General features: G+C 38.5%; 1 protein-coding gene across 3 annotated transcripts in view; it reads right to left on the reverse strand.

The window, feature by feature from the left end:
* cpped1 (calcineurin-like phosphoesterase domain containing 1) overlaps positions 1–21,770 on the reverse strand; it is a 41,762-nt gene extending 19,992 nt beyond the window's left edge. For 2 of the 3 annotated variants that reach the window (XM_041973935.1, XM_041973937.1), the window contains exons 1-5: positions 21,542–21,770; positions 17,254–17,472; positions 2,751–2,923; positions 1,187–1,321; positions 935–1,097 (exon numbers count right to left, since the gene is read on the reverse strand). In XM_041973935.1, the coding sequence (XP_041829869.1) occupies positions 935–1,097; positions 1,187–1,321; positions 2,751–2,923; positions 17,254–17,472; positions 21,542–21,605 (754 nt within the window). In that variant the 5' untranslated portion in view covers positions 21,606–21,770. The remainder of the gene's footprint in view (positions 1–934; positions 1,098–1,186; positions 1,322–2,750; positions 2,924–17,253; positions 17,473–21,541) is intronic. The other variant, XM_041973936.1, reaches the window with a different exon arrangement.
* Positions 21,771–23,266: the final 1,496 nt, after the last annotated feature.

Raw genomic sequence — 23,266 nt, forward strand, 5'->3', positions numbered from 1 at the left:
CATGAACATCTCCTTTAAGTAGTCTGAATGTATAACCATTGTCAGGGCACATGTAAAGAAGCGTGTAAATGAGGACATTTGAAGATAACATGTTCTGCACGTATAGCAACCCCTTCTATTCCTGCATATAAAGAGCTTGTATGGATCGCCCCTTTAAAACTTTAAACAGTGTTCCCTCGGAGGAGCAATCCATTATGAGAGCGAAGGGTCAGCAGACCAAAACGGGCCAACATGGTTAAATACATGCTGGAATAATGGATGGATAACGAAATTAATACCATCTCCAGACAGTCACCTTGATGCATGATTAAGAAGCAGTGCACACGCCCGCATGAGAGGTCCTGTCAATCAACAGTGAAGCTCTGGCTGGATAGTGCAATGTGCATGTGTGTGTAATATGAGTCAGTGCCTTCTTATAGTCTTATTGTCCTTGTGAGAGTTTCCCTGTCCAGTACCCTTGTATCATACCCTTGTAAGCTTACAACAATGGATTCTGATTAAAGAATTATTCTTCTTATAGGAGGTGAATGCATTAATTAATTGAATTACGTCGTGTTTCCAGAAGCTCCTCCTGTGCTTCTGGATAATGGTATATTAATCCTCTGGGCTAGGATCCTAACTGTGCTTCAACTAGATATCCTTGAAATGAGCAGGTTTAACAAAAATATTAGCTAAGACGCATTAAGACACTTCACAGTGGCCTAAATCCATCATCACAGAAAATACAGCTGCTGTTTCAGGGCTTGGAGGAGGCAGCTGGCTTTCACAGTTAAACTTTGATTTATCCCTCATGTCCTCTACTTATTACTATAAATATACAAAAGTAGACCCAAGACAGACAAAAGACATCTCATATTAAAGTGGATAGGAATGTACTGAGTCACTGTAGGCTATTTCATTCACAGTCATATGATGAAAATACTGTAAATCCTACCTGCCCGTTTGAACCTGTCCATGAGGTTTTCTCTAACAACCCTCTGCAGGTTAAAATAGTCATCCTCTTCATCAGGGCTTCTTAAGTACAGAGGAATGTGCTGGAATACCAAGATGTGTTTGGGCTTGGGTTCCTGAGCAGAGACAGAGACAGTAGCAGATTTCTGAAACATAAGATCCAAAACCAGCCAAAAAAAACACATTTTATATCTCAACAAGCTCATGAATCAGATTAAAAGTTGTGTCATCCTACTGTTGAAGATGAGGAGGAGGAGGCCTCGCTCAGCTGTGCCTCCAGCCACGTCTCCTGAGCCTCCTTCAGCTGAGGGCAGGCCGAGGCGTCGTAGAACAGCTGGGAGTTCAGAACCAGGCAGAGAACTCCACCCACCTGGGACAGCAGGAGAAACAGAAAAAAAAAAACTGATAGGTTGCACTTTTCATTTCCTGACACTTACACAGCCTGTGTATTTCTATTTCCATCATCATCTTTAAATCTCTTCTAACTCTAACCTACTTCTGAAAATTGTTTTATTAAATTACACGTGACTGGCCAAGGTTATCATATTTTAATTTAATAAGTAAATTTACAATTTAGTTACATGCGAGGCCTGAGATTCACTTGTCTTATATACTGCAAGTAAACAATGGAGCAACACTAAATTTAGTGTTGGCGGCTCTTTTTTACTTTGGTGTTCAAACTTAATATGGTTTTCACCAGAAGCAGGCCAGTATAAGCAGCAGGAGGGGTACTCTACGTGATTTCCTCCCTTTGGTTAAATAGATGATCAGCTTGCATGCACACTGTAAATAACTTGTACCAGGGTTTACAGGTAATTGAACTGAGACCCCTGGCTGTTAAGCAGAATAGAGTTTACTTCTTTCTTTCAATGTTGAGGAACAAAAAAGACGTTATTTAAAATTGTGACGTGTATTGCCTGGACCATCTGTGGGGTAAGCGTAACTTACACGATGGCTGAGTATGAAATCCGCCTGGTAGCCTCAACATTAAAAGCTAGTGTGAAAAAGTACTTTGACTTCTAGGGATGGCTTCATTTGCAGAGGTGTGAAAAACTCTGATGTGGATCATAGAATCGAACTCTGGTCCGCCTACAAACATAGCTCTCAGTTTGGTTCAAGTGAACCGAATTTAGAAAGTGGAAAACAAGGCAAATGGCATTGTGAGTAAACATAAACAAAACATATGTAGGACAATAGGTGGCTCTGGCCAGGAGAAATGGCTCTCGGTCAGACGTGGAATGACAACGCCAAAAAAGTTCTGATAGAAATATGGTCAACCCAAGACCGCTAGGATTCGATGGAGCTCCACGTTCTGCTTTTATGTGTTGGAAACAGAATTTCTCTTGCATTAACCAACAGATGAATGAGTTTGCTTTTTTGTTGTTTGTCATGACAAATGCGAGAAGCCAGGTTACACGTCTCCACTTGGAAAGTAGTAGTAAAGTCGTCAAACAAGGGGGAAAAAATGCATCAAAATATTATAATCACATCACAGCCATCTGAATCGTAATCTACTTGAATTGTGATGTGACTAAATATTCCCACCCTCACATACTGTCCCTAGAAGTTCGGTCCATTTAAAGTGGACCAAACAGTGTCAGTGTGAATGTGCCGTACATTAATTTCCCTTCTCCTAAATGACATCATCTAAATGTGTGTAAATGCCAACAAAAACTAAGCAAATGTTAATGTTGGTGTCAAGCTTCTTAATTACTAAGACACACCTTGAAATAACAGTTTTTTCCTCAGTCCAACAAGGCCACAACCAAGTCTACTTCCGCCTGTTAACATCTTCTTACCCAGAAGCTAAAATAGTCATCACCCCAAGCTCTGCAATACTGCTCCACAGTGCTGGGGGTGGGGGTGTTGCCGAGGTCATGGTTTCCACTGACGAACACAAGTGGGATGGAGGGATCCGTCCCCTTCAAGGCTGCCTTCAGGTCTCGCTCCTGACCTTCTCTGAATGGCGTGTCTGGAGGGGATTAAATGAGCAATTCATGGTCACTGTCTAACAAATCAAATATGTTGATAATTACAGATTTTATGAAAACAAAACAACACTGATCTGGAACTGAAAAGCAGTCATTTGATCATATAAACATTTTATAAAGAGCAGATGAAATAAGCCAAACAGCAAAATGAGATGATTTAATTCCAACTGTCAGAATGAAAAGTGTAAGGGGGGGTTCTGCAATGGGGAGAGTAGCCTAAGGGAAGGGGGAATTATGTGGATAATAATGACAGCTCGGAGAATAATCAATGCTCTGTATGTCTCGAAATTTATATCACCATGGTTACTGACATAATGACCAGTGTTCTGGTGTGATCTTCTTGGTCCAAACTAAACCTTCCAGGTCACAATTATGAGGAACATCTTCTAAATTCAGTGATCCAGGATCTATAAGGCTACTTTAAAACATGTTCAATAATTTATTAGAACCAGGCATGCTACAATATAAGTATGGAGTTTGCAAAGAGGAGAACAAAAGTAAATCTGTTTTGAGCTTAACTAATTCAGTCCTAGTGTGGGTGAAAGGCAGAGAATGAGTGAAATTCAAATCTATATATACTTTTGAGTTCATATCAAACAAACCACCATCCACTGCTCTTTAAGTTATTCCCTCTTCTCCCTTCTTTTTCTTTCTTTTCCATTTTTTCCCCATCAGAGTAATTATTTTACTGGCCTACTTCTGGAGCAAACGTTTCCTTGGATGTTTGGATAGAGCTCATTACATAAGAGCCTTTTTCTGACAGAACATCTTGGGCATGACAGTAGGAGAAAATGTAGAGTTTAAAAAGCACCCAGATAAAAGGTAAATCGTTGCTTTCAGTTGTCACTCTTCAAACATAGGCCCTCCTTGTTATGTAAAACAGATTGTGCATGACACGTTCTAATTCTGCACTAGCAGTCATATAGTATTTATTATTTATTTTTTACAATATTTTTATCTCATCACATCAGCAAGGCATTTTGGCATGAACAATACATCAGCGGAGGAATATGTTTGCAGATCAACACCAGTGGTTTAGACTCTCAGAAAGCACCGCTTGTATATGACTGGGTTAATATGAACTGATAGCACCTGAGGGTTATCGCTAAACAGATGTCTGTATATGAATTTGCAGAATCTATAGGCAACAGGATTTTGTTACTGGAAATTTTCTGGTTTCCACTAACCAGCCTTTGTTAAAATGGAGAGTGATGGAAAGAGTAAAATATCAAAATCATATAATGTTGTCTTAAATAGATCTAGCTTTATATTCCATATCCGAATGACAAAAACTGCATAGAAGAGTATTGGTATTGACCCCAAAATACATTACAAATATTTGCTGGCTGAACCAGAAATCTTGACAAAGACAGAATTTTTCATACCTTTAAATATAATTACACCCTTTAAAACCTGGGTTACAGAGAGCTTTATGTAAAAATGAATGTTAAAAGGGCAACATTAGAGGCAAAGATGTAAATAAATATAACAAAGCAATGTAAAATGTAGAAACTGTACACTGGAAAAAAAATATCTGAAGACAAGGAAAGTAAAACATAACAACAGAAGGCAAAACAATGCAAAACCAAAGCATAAAACTTTAACAGATCTAAAACACCTAAGAGCACATGCAGAGCTAACCCCCAGAGGAAGACTGTTCCATATTCTGGAACCAAGGACTGCAAATGCACCAGCCCCCTCGAGTTCCCAGCCAAGGGAACAGACTTTGGTTGAGGACCTTCGAAGTCTGACAGGAGTATAAAAGTAGGAGTTAAAAGTTCACTAATGTACATTATGTCAATCACATTTATACAGTGACTCTTAAGCTTTCATTTATCTATTACATTTTGGAAAATGTTCCAATTTTTGTATTTTGTCTGCTCAGACCAGCTGATCTAATAAATGTAAGTTTCCAAAATGATATGGGACAAATTGATTGCAGACAAGAGCAACTAAACCACTCCGCTACTGAAATGTACTTGAAAACAATCGGAATAATTCTGTTACTTCATTAGCTGATTAAACTCTCTTTATTCGACACAGAAATGGATGGACTCAGTATTTACTTTTTCTTTTTTCTGACATTTTCTTTTCTGTTATTTGCAGTACAGGGCAAAAAGGAGCCCTGTACTGCAAATCTATGCAGCATGTAAACCAACAAACTCAGGCTCATAGTGCAAGATTTCCATTAAGACATCAGATAATAGGCAATGGGTTGCAGGCTTGCCTGAGGAAATATTTTGTTGTTTAGTTAAGTTGCTAGTACATCATGGAAAAAAAAGATTAATAATATTTTTGGTACAACTAGCTTTCATATGTGATACAGAGCGCATCTGAGTTTGTTCAATCTTGGTCCATGTCTGCCCAAATAGATGCAGGCAGAGAACAGATATAATAAATGTAAGTGATTACAAAGCAGGATCTGTCTCAAGAGCATGACTTTGCTTAGATAAAAATGTGTTAAAGATAAGACAAATAGACACACACAATGGCAGAGATGGTGAGCCGCCTTCTGCTTCCTCACGCCAACAGCTGCTTGCTCTCAACTACAGCCATCTGCTAACCAGGCATAACCATGAATCAGGCATCTGCAAACCAAACTCAAACCAATCAATCATATCCCACCTGTATTTGAAGTGGTTTCCTCAAATACACCATGGAAATCCTTAGACATGCATCAGACTTCTTGTCTGTACCAACAAATGACCAAGAAATTAATATGGAAAATCAAAAGTTTGTTCACAAGTGAATATTGCTGTAAATACATCAGAGCCTTTATGGCAAGCGTGTGTGCTGATGTGAGTTTCTGCTCCACACTCTTTTCTGTTGACCACTATGTGGCTCATTGATACTGTAGATATGCTCAGTTGCATGTGGTTCTGATAGCTACACAAAAACAGTAACTGGGATTTTCATGACAAACTACCAACCCTATGATGAGTCTACATCTGACTTTACTGCCTGGGCCACAATTGTCAATACACACGTTTATGCAAATGTAGTGATTCTAATATTGGCAAGAAGCATACAAAGTAGTCATGCAGCATTTTCAGATAAATTGCATCTCCTATAAATTACTGCCATTATTTGTAGGTAATAAGGAAGAATCTAAAAAAAGGCACATCTTTCTGCATAAGTTTTCTTGTCCTCTTTTCCTGTTTTGGAATAAGTAATATAGATGTACAGAGCAGGGTATGGGTAAATAACAACACAATGCTGCTCTGCTTTCTCTCTGGGACTCTGACTGAGAGGCCTTGTTTGTTTAATGAGATTGCAACACCAATTCTCAAACCTTGACAGGAGACTTTGGCAGGCTCCAGTTGAGCTTGTCCAACACTGTAAGCACTTCTCTCAATATCCTTTAAAGACTGGCTGTCAGGGCTGCATAGACTCTTCAGTGCGTGGGGTCTTGCTGTCGCATACATTTTACACACCTAAACAACTGTGTTTTCAGTGTGTGGGGACCTCTATATTTGTGCACCTACAGGTTGTGCTGATGTGGCATCAGCCAACAGTTTAAGACATGGTCTTTAAAGAAATGAACCCATATTGAATGTATTCCACCAGCTTTCACACATATTATTTTGGTTAGGATAACTCAAAGCAAAATCTTTAAACTGTAAAGTCCAATAAACCCAAAGCAAAAAGAATAATATTTGCAATCTCAATGATAAGCAGAAAATAACACTGGCCTCACAGACACCAGAGGCTTTAAAGAGTTTTCAGTCTAAAAGGACCATTCCCAATTGCAACTCTTGGATGTGGTAAGAAATCTCCACTACTGGTTTCTGTTGATGCACAAGACAAAGATTTTTTCCATCTCATTGATTGTGTGCTTGGTCATAAAATAAATATTTTGGTTCTAGTTTTTTTGGCTTAGGTCTCAAGATGGTAAAATACTGTGTAATCGGGGTCATCTACAGGCTTATTGTCAATTCAGACTGTCAGAAGTGAGATGTATCTGCACTGTGAGCAGATTTGCTACCTACATCCACAAATGTGCGTCTCTTGGGTCTCAATGAAAACATCAACAGAGAGACATTTCTAAGCTTCTAATTTCTGCAATTCCAGAAGCTCCAAAACCCCAAAGAAACATATTACAGCCTACAAGCTACAGGATGAGCCTCTTAGTAAACATGCGCAAAAACTCCCAATTCATCCACTCACATAAAAAAAATCTAAATGCCTCAAAGTGTCCCAAAAACAGTTTTTCTCCAGACAGTCTCTCCCATGTTCTCACATCTTCTTTCATTGAAAAACCCACTGGGAGCCCCATTTTCATCTCACTTCAATGGCAACTATACTGGTTTCTACAGTTACACAGAAGGGACAGAGAAGTCCCAGGGTAACCTTTACCTCACCTGTGTGTTTCGAAAACGTCCCAATAAGCACACATACTTAAATACTTCTCCTTGCCGTATCATGTGTAACATCCTTTATGAACCTCCAGAGACATAGCTTGAATCCTTTGTAGTGCTCATTAAGAGTGTCAAGTCCAGCATGTTTTTCTAATCTAATCATCTCTCCATCTCCCCCACCCTCATCCCCTCTGCTCTTTATCCCTTCATTTGTCAGCTTTGAAAGTACGTGAGAGAAAGACACAAGAAAGTGAAAGAGATAAAGGGAGAGGCAGAGATGGGGTGAGAAAGAGAAAAGAGATTGAAGGAAGTCCTTAAGATGAAAACAAGCATCTCTTGGGGGGTTCGCTCAGGTTGGAAAGGAAACAGTGAACTGGGGTCAAAGAAGGCCTTTATGGCAAGTGCCGGTCAAAATCTTTTCTTCAACTTAAGAATGTTTAGTTATCGAGGAGGTGTTGATTTTTCTTGACCACAGTGATAGAGTGCAAATGAATGCCTTTGAATCTTTTAGTGTTCCACGCCAACTTCTGTGTACAAGTACTCTGAACTTCAACAAGTCTTTGATAAAGGAGATAATTTACTAGACATGCTTTTAATTTTCCTTCCTTTAAATGCCTCCATATGTGATTTATTTGTGTATCAGAGCAGTGTTAATTTGGTTGACTAATAGTTTTAGTCAATGGCAATTTTTTCACACAAAACAGAATAATAAAAACCTAAAACTAATCCTTGAGGAGAAAAACCCTGATAAAATAAATGAACTTTTATGAGAAAACACAACTCATTTAAAGAAATATTTGTATGTCTATCCTGAAATCATTGCAAAGCTATGCCAAAGCTAACATTAGATCATGAGATATAGTTGTTTTTGCAAAAGCTGCAAACTTAAAGATATTTCATCTGTCAAGTCAATGCTACTAATTAGAGAAATAAATGAACCATTAATCTGAGATTGACTCAACAACTGGCACAATTTTAAAAAACGTAATGGGTCTTAAGAGAAGAACAAGTTTTTCTTCGTTCATGTCAATCTTAAAAGACATCAGATGATAACAGTGGGATATTGAGTGCTGTCTATAACTTGTTACCAGATTCGTAATTTCACCTAGGTGTAAATTATGACATCATAAAATCAAGGGAAACTTTAAAAATTTTAATCTTACCTTCAGGACTCTAAACTAACACCGGCCAACCTGCCAAATGAAGTCATATACGTCCATTGGCTGTGTGCTTATTTTGGCATGTGTGGTGGTGTTTACTGCCTGAACAAAGTGCAGCTGAACGCGGGGCAGAATTTAAACAACAAGAGTGACAAGTAGAAAGAAAAACAAAAATGTGGCAGTGGTTGGACGGTGTAAAAAAAAAAAAAAAAAAAATGCCACAGGTCACAAGAACAGAAAAGAGGTAGGGGAGAATGTCTACAACAGGGCTACTCAATTCGGTCCTACGAGGGCCGCAATCCAGCAGGTTTTCCATGTATCCCTGCACTAACACACCTGAGTCAAATTAGGTGGCTCTAATAGCCAATCAGGTTCTACACAATAACTCATTAATTTGACTCAGGTGTGTTGGTACAAGAATACATGGAAAACCTGCTGGATTGCGGCCCTCGTAGGATCGAATTGAGTAGCCCTGGTCTACAATGAAAGATAAACTGAAGGGCATTGAGATCTGGCTCATTCTACTAAGAGTTCATACACGATTTATGTAGTCAAGGCAACTGAGTATCCATAGTGGCATGGATTCAGGATACAGGCTACATCCACGAGTGGTTTTGTTTGAAAAAAACTTTTCCATTAAAATGGAGTTGTTTTGAGAAATTTGTGCATTTACACAAAACCACTGTAAATGCTGAGATACACTACCGTTCAAAAGTTTGGGGTCACTTTGCCATGGGATTCAATAGGGAAGTGACCCCAAACTTTTGAACAGTAGTGTATATTTGCCAGATCTTAAAGGGGCACTGTAATACTACCACATTTAATTTAAAAGCGTGGCATGTGGTGTTCTCTGTGTCCACTTATTGCTGACAGCGGTAGCAGAAAAACAGATGTTGCAGCATGTAAATTCTTCTAAACTTGCATATGTATTCATCTGCAAGTGGATCCTCAGGTGCAGCGATAACTACACTACAGGTAAACTATACTATAACATTACTGTATATGTGAAGTGTTTTCTTCTATGTGCCTTTTAAAGCATTACTTATCCCAAACAGCATCTATTGTCTATCAAATAAAACCATTACTGCTGTTTTTAAAATTCAGAGGATTTTCACTTCACTAAAATACTTTGTTCATTCAGACACACCAAAGTAAAAATGGTGACACAAATATATCATTCTAAAAGAATAAAAAGATAAGTTGTTTCAGTAGAGCAATTAGATACCAATACAATGTTGTTTAGCATTTTAGTCAGAGAAATGTCAATAAAAACTATTTAAACAAACATTCATGATTAAATACATTAAGTTGCACTTTAAATCTGCTTTATTTTCCTTGGAAAAAAATTGTCTAGTGGATACTTTGGCTGGTAACTTTGGAATCTACCAAGCAAACTGACTGGTGAAAGGTAATTTAGATCTCTGATTACTCATACAATTTATGTTATAGTTGACTCAATCAACTCTAGAGTTAGTTGGCTATAATATTTCATTTAGTTGGCTAAAGCTAAACTACAACCTGAAAACTTGATTGAGATTACTAAACTATGACTATGATCTAACTGACAGTTCACTCTTAAAAGTTTAAAAATTTGTCAAAATGAACACTGATTCAGAAAGCTCATTGAGAGAGAAGCATAGCATGTTTATATAAAGTGAAAAGCTTGGAAATGAAGGTTGTTTAAATAAGGTATGAGGTATCTGACTGCAGCTGTTTAGTAACAACAACAGACAGATAATAGAAAAAAAAGAGACAGGGGAAAATGTTAGCGAGACCAATGAAGACGAGAGATAGACAGTTAAATCTGTGGGAACCGAAATACAGTTGCCAATTTCCTGTCGCCGACAGGCAGCAGTGTTGACAATGCCAGTTGACAGCCAGCTTCCCCTGGCCGCCACCCATTCATTCTGTATTGTAAATAAACAGTTTAAGGGGAAATGTCAGCCGAGAAAAAGAGGGAGCAGCCCCGGCTATAATATCGTCTCTTTCTTTCCCATCAATGTGGCAGTGCAGTTACCAGGCTCATGACGGACATGGTGAGTAATGAGGATGGCACATACAACCTGCTCTGCCGGAGCTGACAGTAACAATGCCTGACGCTTCACTGTTTAAAGGACCTCAAGGCCTTTGGGTTGAACCCACACACACACCCACACACCACTGTCCCAATGCATGTGAAATCCATCTCACTCTAACCTCTGAAAGAGACTGATCAGTGAGAGATAGAGAGAGCGTAGTGAAAGCTGGATTACGGACACGTCTTGGTTTAAATGGTGCAGTCGTAACAATGATAAGACTTGGATGCCTTCAGTGAGACTCTTCTCTGATAAGGAGAGACAGCTCAAGGAGTGTTAATGACTGTTGCTGTGCAGCTACAATTGTTGGTCAATATGACCCATAAAAGAAAAGGGAAGCAAGAGCTGCTTTGTGACTAAGCCAAGCCAAATCTGTGTTGAATATGAATAGTTTGCCTTGAGTGAAATTTTAGAAACAGGTAGCCAAGGACATTTTACAGATGACATGCTGCATTGCATATAACCAAACATTCTAAGTATGATTAATATCTCACTTAGCCTGCAGCACAACGGCCAGTGAAACTTTGATCACTCTCCAATCAAATATGACAGAGTACTGAGAGGGAGGCCATGCTGAGATGAGACAGGTTTGCTTGCTGACTTATCTTCTCTTTCAGCCCCAATTCCTTGAGGCCAGTGAGCCAGGCAGGAACCTCATGCTACCTTCCCTAATTGTCATGCAAAGGTAGTTTGCATAGGTTGACGGCTTGGGGCTCTTTTTGCTGAACATTAATGCTGCACTAGGCCCTGCCAACACATTCCTACCCTGTTAAGAAACCAGGCTGCTGTTGGATGAAGTGAAGATCCTGTAGTTGTCTACAGCTTTAAAAAGTGTAAGGGAGTAATGATTTGATTTAGGAGTTGTTGATTTATATTTTACAGATTATTATAAGGTCTGGGCGATAAAATCAATTTTACCGATGAATTTGAATCTCCTTGAGCTAAATGGTAAATGGGCTTATACATATATAGCGTTTTTTCAGTCAGCTTGACCACTCAAAGGGCTTTACAGCGAATGTCACGTTAACCCATTCACACACACACACACACTCATACCCCGATAGACACATCAGGAGACAATGCAAGGTTCAGTGTCTTGCCCAAGCACACTTAGGCATGCAGACAAGGAAAGCCTGGAATTCATTCACTAACCTTCCGGTTGGAAGACGGCTGCTTATAGAGGATTCGGTGGCAGCACGACCGATTTATTGCAACACCTCAAACAGAGGCATGCAGTCAAATAGGAGAAATGCTGCTCTCTATGAGATGCACTAGACACCAGTAGCTCACAGACTACCGCTGAAGATTCATTTATGTTTTCTTTACATTCGTAAATAGGTACATCCATGTCCAGGGGTGTCAAACATCACTGCCCACATCCTTTACGTTGGTATGGTTGTTAGGAGATGTATCCACTAGGGGGCAGTGCAGAGTTTAGTTTACTTCCAAGTTCTAATTTTAGTTTCAGACAACAGTACATATGGAGACAGTAGCAGAGATTAAGATAATGCACATTCTCAGAAAGAGACAAAAGAAACAGTGCAGTAGATGACGGTGGTCTTTGGGGCTATTAATTACAGTAAGGCTTTTTCTTTCTTTTTTCTTTAGCTAATTATATACGTGAGCTATACCGCACAACACCGCCCCTGCAGTTTCCAGTAGTACTGCTCCATTCGCTCTGTCTGGGCACGCATCTGCAAGCTTTCTGAAAACAAAGTAAAAAAAAAATGCATGTAAAGGACACAGAAGTTGGAGAGAATGCTCTGTCCATACATGCATTTAACACATAGCAAAAATCAAGCTTAAGAGACAACCAACATTGGGGAATAATTTTTTACCGTGTATCCCGTAAGATGAGAAAGGGGCCAAGTGGAAAGCGATCACAGTTGAGCTCATGTTGCATTTCAATATTGAAACGTTATAAATTTATATGATGGAAAAGCTCAGCTTTGTTTACATTGTTCATACTTTTTGTGTGTGTGTGTTTAAACAAAAGACATTTTTACATTAAAAATTATTAAGTATGATTAAACATTTTTTTACACTACACAAGCCCCAATGGGAAAATAATTTTTGTAATGATATGCAATGTTAAATTGATGTTTTCAAAAGTATTTTGTAAATATAATTAAAAAAAAGGGGGAAACCTTTTGTTTCGAAGAGAAGGGAGTTTGATTTTTGAATTTATTTGTAGCTAGAAATTACATGTAAATTACACATCTGTTATATTATCATCTTTGTCTACAACAGCATGACCTGGTTTTACAAGCATGTATCAAAGCTTGTGATTATTTGTACATTAAATTTAAGTAAATTCCCAGAATGGATGGTTTGAGTCATTTCTGTCATTTGTAATATTACCAGTCAAAGGTCTGGACCCACTTTCCCATTAGATTTATGGGAAACTGTGTCCAAACTTTTGACTGGAACTGTATATTTTTAAGAAAGGAAAAACAAAAATTGTAAATCAAATTGGGTGTGAAAAAAAAAATCTGAGATTTATTTTCTAGCCCTATCACGCAGCCCTAATTTTTATAGCAACAATTGTTTTATCTACACAAGTGCGCAAATGTCTTGATCCAACCCTTTTTTCTGCATATTTTGCTTCAAAGTGAGGGCCTTTTTGTAATCGTTAAGGTGGTCTTGGGTAATAGTTCTCTGAAGGTCCTTTAAAGTTTTTCTTTGAACACTGGCTGCTTTCTCACTCATTTTCATTCAATCATCACATCTGGCCATTGATCTTTAAATCAAACACACACACACACAAAAAAACAGAAGTATTCAACATGTCTTGCAGAGTACCTGTGTTTGTAGTGTGTCATCTCTCTTCTAACCAATGTAGTTTGAAAAAGTCGACATGCTGTTCTTCTGCACCCATATTTGCTTGCTCCTCTTGTTACCTTCCACCAACAAAACGCTCACTTCATGTGCTCTACAGGCTAAACAGTAAAATTGTCTATTTTTTTAAGTGTCTCTATGATAAAAGAAATAATCTCCCAAAGTATCCAGCCCCCACAATGAGAAAACTGATGGTAAGAAACCAGCACAACCCATTGACAGGTAAAATTTCTTTATTTAATTGTGGAACAATTGCATCAGCAACTCGTCAACTTCTACAGAACCATTTGAAGATTTCAAAGAAACAAAATCCAACCTCACCACAAATAGCTTGAAGGTAACCAGGTGCTTTCTACAGATAAATATTGCATGCTGTCACAGGAGGTCTGATGTTTACGAGCTAGACTTTACAAACAGGCCACACAACTAACTGTGTTTTTGCCTCCCAGCAGCGGTGGGTGCAACACATATTAAAACACAGCAGCGGCTATCTCGGGTCAAGATTTTCTGTACTGGACAGGAATTTAAAAAGTCTTTGGAGCCTGATCAATAGCTAAAATCTTCATCAGCATCAGCTTGAGAATGGCCAAAGGCCCTTTACTTTTCATAGATAAATATCAGCTGAGGTCTTATGGGAAATTGTTGCTTGCAGACTCTGGCTGGGACAAAGGCTAATAGAATGCCAGGGGCCAGTGTTTAAACCAGCCTCAGTGAGAATTATTCTGTGGCTGCACCATCCAAAGCTTCTGTTTTTCACGGAATGCATTAATTAGATTAGGACCGTCTCATCGAGCAGATGAGAACACATAAATCAATACATACCAGACATACCTCATTCACTTTTAAGATCAATAAATGTCAGAAAACTTGCACTGCTTTTGCACACACATATCTAGAAATGTGCAGCAAGCAAAAAAAATGAGATGATGCATAACCTCAGGGAAGTACACTACCTGGTCAAAAAAAAGGAAAGTTGCTACCAAAACAAACAAAAAAAAGGTCACACACTAATATTTCATTGGCCCACCTTCAGCTCTGATTATGGCAGCCTTTGCTGTGGTAATGTTTAGATAAGCTTCTGCAGTGTCACAGTTCTCATCATGGATGTGCAGCCGACAAATCTGCAGCAACTGTGTGATGCTGTCATATGGAGCAAAATCTATGAGGAATGTTTCCAACACCTTGTTGAATCTATGCCATGCAGAATTAATGTTTACGCCAAATTCTGACCCTACCATCATAATGTTGAAATAAAGCTGAAAGACTTATCAGACGAGGCAACGTTTTATTGCATCCGCTATTGTCCAAATTTGGTGAGTCTGTGTGAACTGTAGCCTCAGTTTTCTGTTCTTAGCTGACAGGAGTGGCACCTGGTGGGGTCTTCTGCTGCAAGGTTGGACATGTTTCACTTTCAGAGATCCTGCATGCTTTGGTTGAAACCAGTGCTTATCTGAGTTAATGTTGCTTGTCTATCCTCTCCAACCGGTCTGTCCATTCTCCTCTGACCTCTGACATCAACAAGGCATTCTGGTCCAGACAACTGCTCACTGGATATTTTCTCTTTTTCAGCCCATTCTCAGTAAACTGTGGAGATGGATGTGGGAGGAATACTCATACTTTTGTGTGTCTGTGTGTGTGTGTGTGTTCAAAGTTCAGTTTAAACTTCAGCAAGTCATCTTGTCTACATGCCTGAATGTACCGAGTTGGTGCCATGTGATTATTTGTGATAACAAGCAATTGAACAGGTGTACCACCATTTAAATTCTGAACTTACTTCCTTTAAATTATCCTTATTATACAGTATATTACATAGTATTATGGAGTACTTTGACGTACTGGAACATGGGCCACATCACCATCTGATCACATGTATCCATATCTCTACATGTACTGTACTTCTTACCAATTATAAGGATTTTCACAATAAAGAAGTGATTAAAAAAACGTGTCTTTAGTGCAAAGCTTGATTTATATAACCATTTTTGCACGTTGATGGAAACATCTTGGCAACACTTCAGTCCCACAGCTAACATCACGGTAACTTAAAATAACCTCAGCAGTGGGTGAAGACATGCAACTTCCAAACATGTAGCAGCAACAACAACATGACACACACCTAAAAGACACAAAGAAATGAGAGCAGCAGCCATGTGACACCTTCAGGTGTGGGAGCACCACAGCACATAAAATAGCAGAGCGTGACATAGGAGAGGACAGACTGGGTGGATGTACAGCTGTCTGCACCAAGGCCAATTCACAACTACAGGTGTTGTCTGACTTTCTGCCCTGAAATGACAGTTTGTCTATGATAATGGGATAAAAATAATCAACTGTGCCTGAGGCTCAAAAATGACATCCATATTTCAGAAAAGCAGTTAATTAGAATAGTTTCCATCAGACACATCCCAGTAAAACCAAAGAAATATATTCAAATTAACTTGACATTAGTAGAAAATCTCCTCTCAAAGTGAAGTAGGGGATCAAAAACTAGAACCTCCTGGGTGGGTCACAAACTAAAACCTATGTTGGAAATAAAGCAGAGCCGGATTAAAGTTTTTATCTGTCTGATGTCTGCAAGTCATAAAGTACCGAGTCTGAGATATTAGAATGAGCACCAAATATATCACAGATGTGCTTAGAGGAAAAGCAAAATCAAGAAATCATGTTACAATTTTTCTACATTTTATCTGACAAAAAGCAGATGCCAGAGCCAGAAATTGTAGGTTGTTGTTTACAACGTTATCAGTTGTGGGTGAAGGTTGCTGTGGTTGATCAGTGGGTCATTTTCAGTTTGTAATGATGATGGTACAGATGAGACATGTAGACCGTTAGACCACTCAGACCTGATGCAACAATGACATATGTTTACCTTTAGGAACACTTTTCTGTGCACGAGAACAAGTGTGTGTGTGTGTTTTTGTAAGACTGATAAACATGAGAGATAATTTACAATAAAAGTTGAAGGCTTTACTTCTCAAATAGTTTTAGTTTCATCAGAGGTTTAGAAATACAACTCCAACTCCAAAAAAAGTAGGGACATAGGGTAACATATCAATAAAAAAAAGAAAGCAGTGATTTGCAACTATATTAAACTCATATTTATTGAAATTCATGAAATACATGAAATTCAAAATGAGCTCATATTTTCTATTAGATGATAAAAAAGTCTCGGTTTCAACATCTTATATTGTTTTTTTCTGTTGTGAATAAAACACAATCTATGAGATTTGCAGATCATTGCATTTTATTTACATTTTACATACCGTCCTTACTGTTTTGCTGCAACTGACCTTACACAGTCAGCAAGTATAAATCCAGCTTCAAAGTTTTAAGTGGACACTTTCAAGTTTTGCAGAAACCTCCCCAGGTTTTGTATACTGATTAAAACTAAGCCTTTAGTTTTAGTTGTATTTATATGAAGCTATGCAACAATATGTAGTTAAACATAACAACCACCCTAAGAACTGAAACTCCTCAGCTTAAGCCATTTGTGGTTTCTGTCTTAAATTAACCAAAAAATGATCAAGCCATTTTTTAATAACACACAACTAGCAAATAGGGGACATGGAAATCATAAGCCAGGCTTTTTTGTGTCTTTCAAAAGGAATTACACAACTTTATTTAGACTAATTCTGACACTTTTAGAATTTGTGTGAAAGCTTAGATGAGACACAAGCATCTATAGGTTAACAATAACAGATGATGATTAGAGTTAGCATATGTGGGTTAAGATTAAGTCATCAAACGATCCCAAAATCTGACAATAACATTGCCTGATGTCAATACGTTTATCTATTTCCACTTAACACCACTTGAGAGCCACTAAACCTCTTCATTTTAATGAGAGATTAAGAAGTTCTCATCTGTGCTCCATCCCTACCTGGCATAGCGTGGACGAGATCGCCACACAGCACCATGAACCTCGGCTTAGGTCTGAGCTGGTTAACGGCTTTCACGGCCTGTTTTGTGAGCTCCACTTCCTCAGCCCATTCATCTCCACCACCGCTACAGTCGCCCTCCCTCCAGGTCTTCATCAGCCCAAGCTGGGGATCCGCAGCTTGGATGAAACAGAAGGGTCCAGTCCACTCACGCTCTGCATCTGGAACAAAAACAGACAACAGCGTTCATAACGGGATTAAAAGGCATTAATTCATCATTTAAACCTGGATCAGGTAACCTATTGTAAGAGTGAAGGAAGACAATAAAAACAAACTGATCAATATTCTGATATAAACATGAAAACTTTTATCTTTTCTTTTAGATAACTAAGTAGCCAAATAAATAGAAGTAGCTGGTGAACCATTTTATGATTTATTTAGATGAGTTGTTGGAGGAATTCCTAGTTTTGTGTGTCCAAACAGGAACCAAGGATGGCTATATTTAGTAGATCTAAGGGGTTATTTTCAACTCCAATGTAGTGTACTTGATTGGTCAAAATCATTAATGAATATCTAGAAAGTGCCATTTCAAAAGGCCAGTACAAACAACTGCTGTTAACATTAATGGCTAATGTGTCAGTTAACAGACCAGTTGGACTATTAAGAGCATTTGGATATTTTTTAGAGAGCATGTTTTTTTTTTTAATATTAATGTATTTATTTTCCTTTTTGGAATTTAGAAATATTTTCAATCTCTTCTTATATGGCTGTCACATTTTACTTCAACTCACTAGCCCTTCAGAGATTGGTAAAAAACAAATAGTAATGGAATGGGAACATATGAAATCAGCACACAGTCCCGTGTGAAATGACTCTACAGTAGCCACAGGTAACTTCTTTTTAGCTCTGACTCCAGTCAACACAGGTGGGAACAATTGCCCATGCTAACTTCCACTGAGGATGCTGCACTTGGGACTGCTCGAGTGAACACAGCTCATTTTTACTTTACAAAAATAACCATTTACAGACAACATCTCACATGGAGGCTCTGAAACTGACTCCTGGACTGAAAAAGAGAAGGATCAATTTTATTATCTGTAAAACAGCTGGCAACTCACTCTCAGTGTAGCTGTGTGGGCCTGACATTAACAATCCAGTCAAAATGACTAAACTGCTCTAAATGTCTTTGGAAAATAGTGATCATCAGAAACTGTAGTCCAATATCGCCTATAGGGTATAATACAATGTCATCACTTTCTGTTCTAAATGTAGACTTCTTCCCTAGGAGATAGTGGAAATTAGTTAACTGGTTCTAAATACAGAGTACTGATGTTATGACAGACAACAGTAAATAATTTAATTGTCTTGTTCAAGCAGGTGTATCATTCGACCATTAAATAACACATTCCAGTTTACTACCTTTGGTAAGAAAATGGCAAAAGAGACTGTATCCCTAGATTTAGCAACTTAAAAAAACAAAACCTTCCAGCACTAAATCGGCACTTAACATTGAGGTCTTCCTTACTCTGCAGGGGTCTCCAACTCCAGTCCTCGTGAGCTACTGTCCTGCAGGTTTTAGATGTCTCCTACTACAACACACCTCTGCACAAGCCTGTTAATGACCCAGTGATTTGAGTCAGGTGTGTTGCATCAGGGTAGAATCCAAAACCTGCAGGACAGTAGCTCACGAGGACCGGAGTTGGAGATCCCTGCTCCAGAGGTGTATTCCTCTCTACCTGTCAGTCAATACCTTTAAATGAACTGTTTGCACATGTGAAATTTCATTTCACTATATTAAATCAATCAGAGGCTGTGGTCTGAGTGAGAGAAAAATATAGGACAGTCATTCTGCCATTTAAATTAATCTGAGGGACCATTTTACAAATAAAAAGTAGCAATAATCCCAGCACGGCCACTGTTTTTCTCTTATAATTTTGTAAAGACTGAGCTTGAAACTGTGACTATTCACTGTTGGTTAAAAGTGGGTATGTATGATTATATGATTTTGTGGACTGACAGAATTTTTTCCCTATTTTGAGCGGTTAATGGCCAGCTGTGTGGTGTTTATCATATTTGTACAAACAACAACAAATAATAGTTACAAGTACAGCCTTTAAAATGTTTAGACTGTGTTTACATTTTCATAAAATATGTAACTGTATATAACCAGGTACTTTGATCAACTTGTCATTTTGATGTGTTTATGTAACATAAACATGGAGGCTTTAGACTGGGTGGCATCATGGCAGTGGTGTTTAACTCATATACAACCTGCTAGCTTGCTATACAAGTTCCATGCAAAAATTCATTCTCTGAACCAGCATAACTCTTGGTAAGCTGGAAGCACCATGATGATGATTTAGGACTGGGAATTCAAGATCAGAAAAGGGGGAGGTGATGTACATTCTCACTTCACTGTTAACTAATGCTAAATAATTAACAAAGAGCTACATGTTAAAGAATGAACGTTACATAATCCTGACATTGTGCAACACAAGAGCCCTACAATCTAATCACTCAAACCTTCATTAACAATGCAAACAGTGCCTGTCTTTCCATGTTTAGAAAAGAAACAGAGACTTTATGCAGCTTAGTGGATGGCAATGACAAGGTATGACATGAAGGACTTAAACTAAAAAAAAGCCCTGCAAAGTGATGGAAATGGACTCTTACTGTTGCTTGAAAACAGACGGATGTTAAGAGCAGGTGTAAACCACAAGTTTCTGCTTCACTCAATTTAGTTTCCAGAAAAAGCTGGAGCTCTACCACTGCAGTTATGCACTGCTGTCGCCTTGGAGAGCATGGATTCAACACAAATCCCCTCACTCACACTCAGCAGGAGTAAGTAGCTGTTCAGCATCCTTTGTGCTTAATATGCTCTCCATGTATCACTCTCCCAAATGAGTTTATGATAATTCAGTCCTCCAGAGAAACTTGAGCAAAGATGGGGGGAAAAAAATGAGAAAAAGCGGATGCTGCTTCTGGGAGGGAATATAGAAAAAGCTTAACAATGATACCCCCTGTGTAACTGACATTTATGGAATCATGAGGGGAAACACATTTTTCACTTATGATTATCATCGTCATCTTTCCAACCAAATCACTTTTAAGAGGCTTCAGTCCAAACTAACTTTGCCTTAATCTTAACTTGTGGCTACATTGCTGATGAATATTTCCTGCTGAGAGTGAAGACTGCTAATGAATTTTCAATTTTTCCAGCTGCCAAGATCAGTGCAGTGTTAATTTTCCAGCTATGGCTTATGTTCTACCTTGTCCCTGCAGTCTATACAATTCTATCACATTTATGATTTGAGAATGCAGACAAGACTTGTTTTTTTTTTTATTTTTTTTTATTTTTCACACGCTACAATAGTCAGATAAGATTTGTTCTTTTGGTCACACAAAACAAAGGAATCTATATAAAATAGCTGGAGCTCAAAATCTGCAGAGTTTATAAGCATTATACAGTAGTACAGCATCTGTGACGGCTTCATGAAGAAATTACTGGAAATAAGGGGAAGCAGTCTTATGTGGCTGTCCCGGGGGAGTACAATTTCACAAATATAAATAGCTCAGACTTTTCAGGTGCACGTCAACCAAACTTATTATCACATTGGATTGAAGTACCTCAGTTTCCATACGGAACTGTGCCCAGCAGGGGGTGCTAATCACCAAAACACACACAGGGGGTAGAACTGCTGAAAGCATTACATAGTATTACACACTGTAAACTACTGGCCTTATACATTGACTTCAGTGTTAGAACCTCAAATCAACTTAAATGAACTTAAAATTAGCCACAAAAGTAAAAAATATTGTTTAAAAACAGTCTATCTAAAGCTCACAGCTGAGCTCAGATAGAAATGATTACATCAGAGACCTCAGAGGCAGACAGGAAGAACTTCAATCTATATCCCAGAGAAATCTGCATTAAATGTATTCAATGTATGTGCTTATAACATATGCCCATAATAAAAATAAACACTTGGGGAAAAAAATGAAGAAACCGCTTCATTAACTTCCTGCACGGACTTAATTTATTGCTTAACAGAGAACAACAGTATAGCAGCTGATAACTTAATACTAACTCAGCTAACAAGCAAGGTGCTGACCGTGACCCGTTTATCAAAACAAATCTAACAAACGTCATTTTTTAGCACAGCCTTTGCTCTGCCATGCCATTTAACTGCTGCCGACAGTCAATAAACCCGTACAACCACAAAGTTAGTTAGACAGCATTAGCAAATGAGTTAGCCGGGTGAGCTAAAGAAGCTAGCAACAGTGGGTTACCTTCAGTAAATCCGCTGAACGTCCGATGTTTTGCCCTGAGAAATAAGTCGTCACTCCCAGCCATGACTTCCACTGTTTCTAGCAAACTAACACGCGACTTGTGGTCGGTTAGCCTGCCTCGGTGTACAGTTGCTGGGTAGTTTTTGCTCCAGCTGTACGTGCTGCTAGCTACGACTGGCAACGATTGGTGATCAACTACACAGCCTGTTCAACTGTCAAAGTTTACCTGCAGCAGAAGTGCTTGTGTGGATGCACGTTCATACATGTCTTTGTACTTTTTGTTGTAAAGTTTTGTTCGTTTTCTGTTACTGCTTCTGGTGTTTCTTTTTTACGTTTTAATGCATTTTGGTGTTTTGTACCATGTTGTTTCTCTTTATCTAACTTTCAGCCAGGATTGGTGCTAGCTATTTGGGTGCGCTGAGCACATCTTTGTGCTCCCCCCTCGTATTTAAATACAATTTACAGATCTAAAACCATGAAAAAAAAATATTGCATGCATTAAATATACATTCATGCATGTGTAAAAATGTGTGGTGTGAGAAAAACAAACAACAATCTGCTGCTCAACCCCTCCAAAACCAAGGATTCATAATTGACTTCTGGAAGATATTGAGGACATAATCCCACTGAACATCAGTGGGGCAGTGTGGAGAGGGTGGCGGACTTCCGCTTCCTGGAGCTTGAACACCTCTGAGCTGCCAAAAAAGACACAACAGAGACTGCTCTTCCTGAGGGTATTAAAGGAGAACAACATTTCACAGAGACTACTGGTGTCTTTCTATCGCTGTTCCATTGAGAGCATTGTAATGTATTGTATTTGTGTGTGGTACAGCAGCTACACAGTAGCTCAGATGAAAGTGCTCCAGAGGGTCATCAAAATGGCTCAAAAGACCGTCAGCTGCCCTCTTCAAACACTAGAACTACACAGTTCCCACAGCCTTCAAAAAGCACAGACTATCATTAAGGACAATTCACACCCTGGACACTCTCTGATTGAACTCTTGTCAACAGGCAGACATTAAAGAACAACTAAAACCAGGACAAACAGATTCAAAAACTTTTTTATCCAGCCGCGTTCAATACGAAAAAACTATGTTTTCCAAGGAATGAGTGCTTTAACAGAATGTACACCTGTGTATGAGGGATGGGTCTCTGCTTGTGCTCCCTTTTTAAATGAGGCTTTTATTGCTTTTATTTGTACATTTTATACTAATTTTATATATGAAGTATCTGACTGGATGCACTGTTAAAGCTCATTGTACTTGTTGCAATGATAGTAAAGATATTCTGTTCTAAATGATTTGTTTTATGACATGAATAAATGATTTCAAACCATTTTTATGTTTAATTGAATTAATTACTTGAAACATAACACTGAAGTCTGAACAAGACTATAGATCAGGTAACATTATAAAATCTTTATTTTTCTAATGGTAGGTAACATTAACTGGGGCTTCATTTATAAATTTGGTGTAGGTAGCCTACAGAAACCAGCAAACACCAGTCATAGTCAACTTTTGGGATTTATAAAAACCAAACTTGGCAGGAGAATGTTCCTACCTTCCTCCACGGCAACTCTGACCCTACCATATGCACCAAATTTGGAAAAATGGGAAACTGCAACATCAATGGTACAGAATAAAATAAAAAGAAAATGCTGTGAAATGTGAGACATTAAAATATTACCTTTCACACCACATGGTACATATTAAAGTTATTTGCAAC

This window comes from Melanotaenia boesemani, chromosome 21, assembly GCF_017639745.1.
Source record: "Melanotaenia boesemani isolate fMelBoe1 chromosome 21, fMelBoe1.pri, whole genome shotgun sequence".
In the NCBI taxonomy this organism is placed as follows: domain Eukaryota; kingdom Metazoa; phylum Chordata; class Actinopteri; order Atheriniformes; family Melanotaeniidae; genus Melanotaenia; species Melanotaenia boesemani.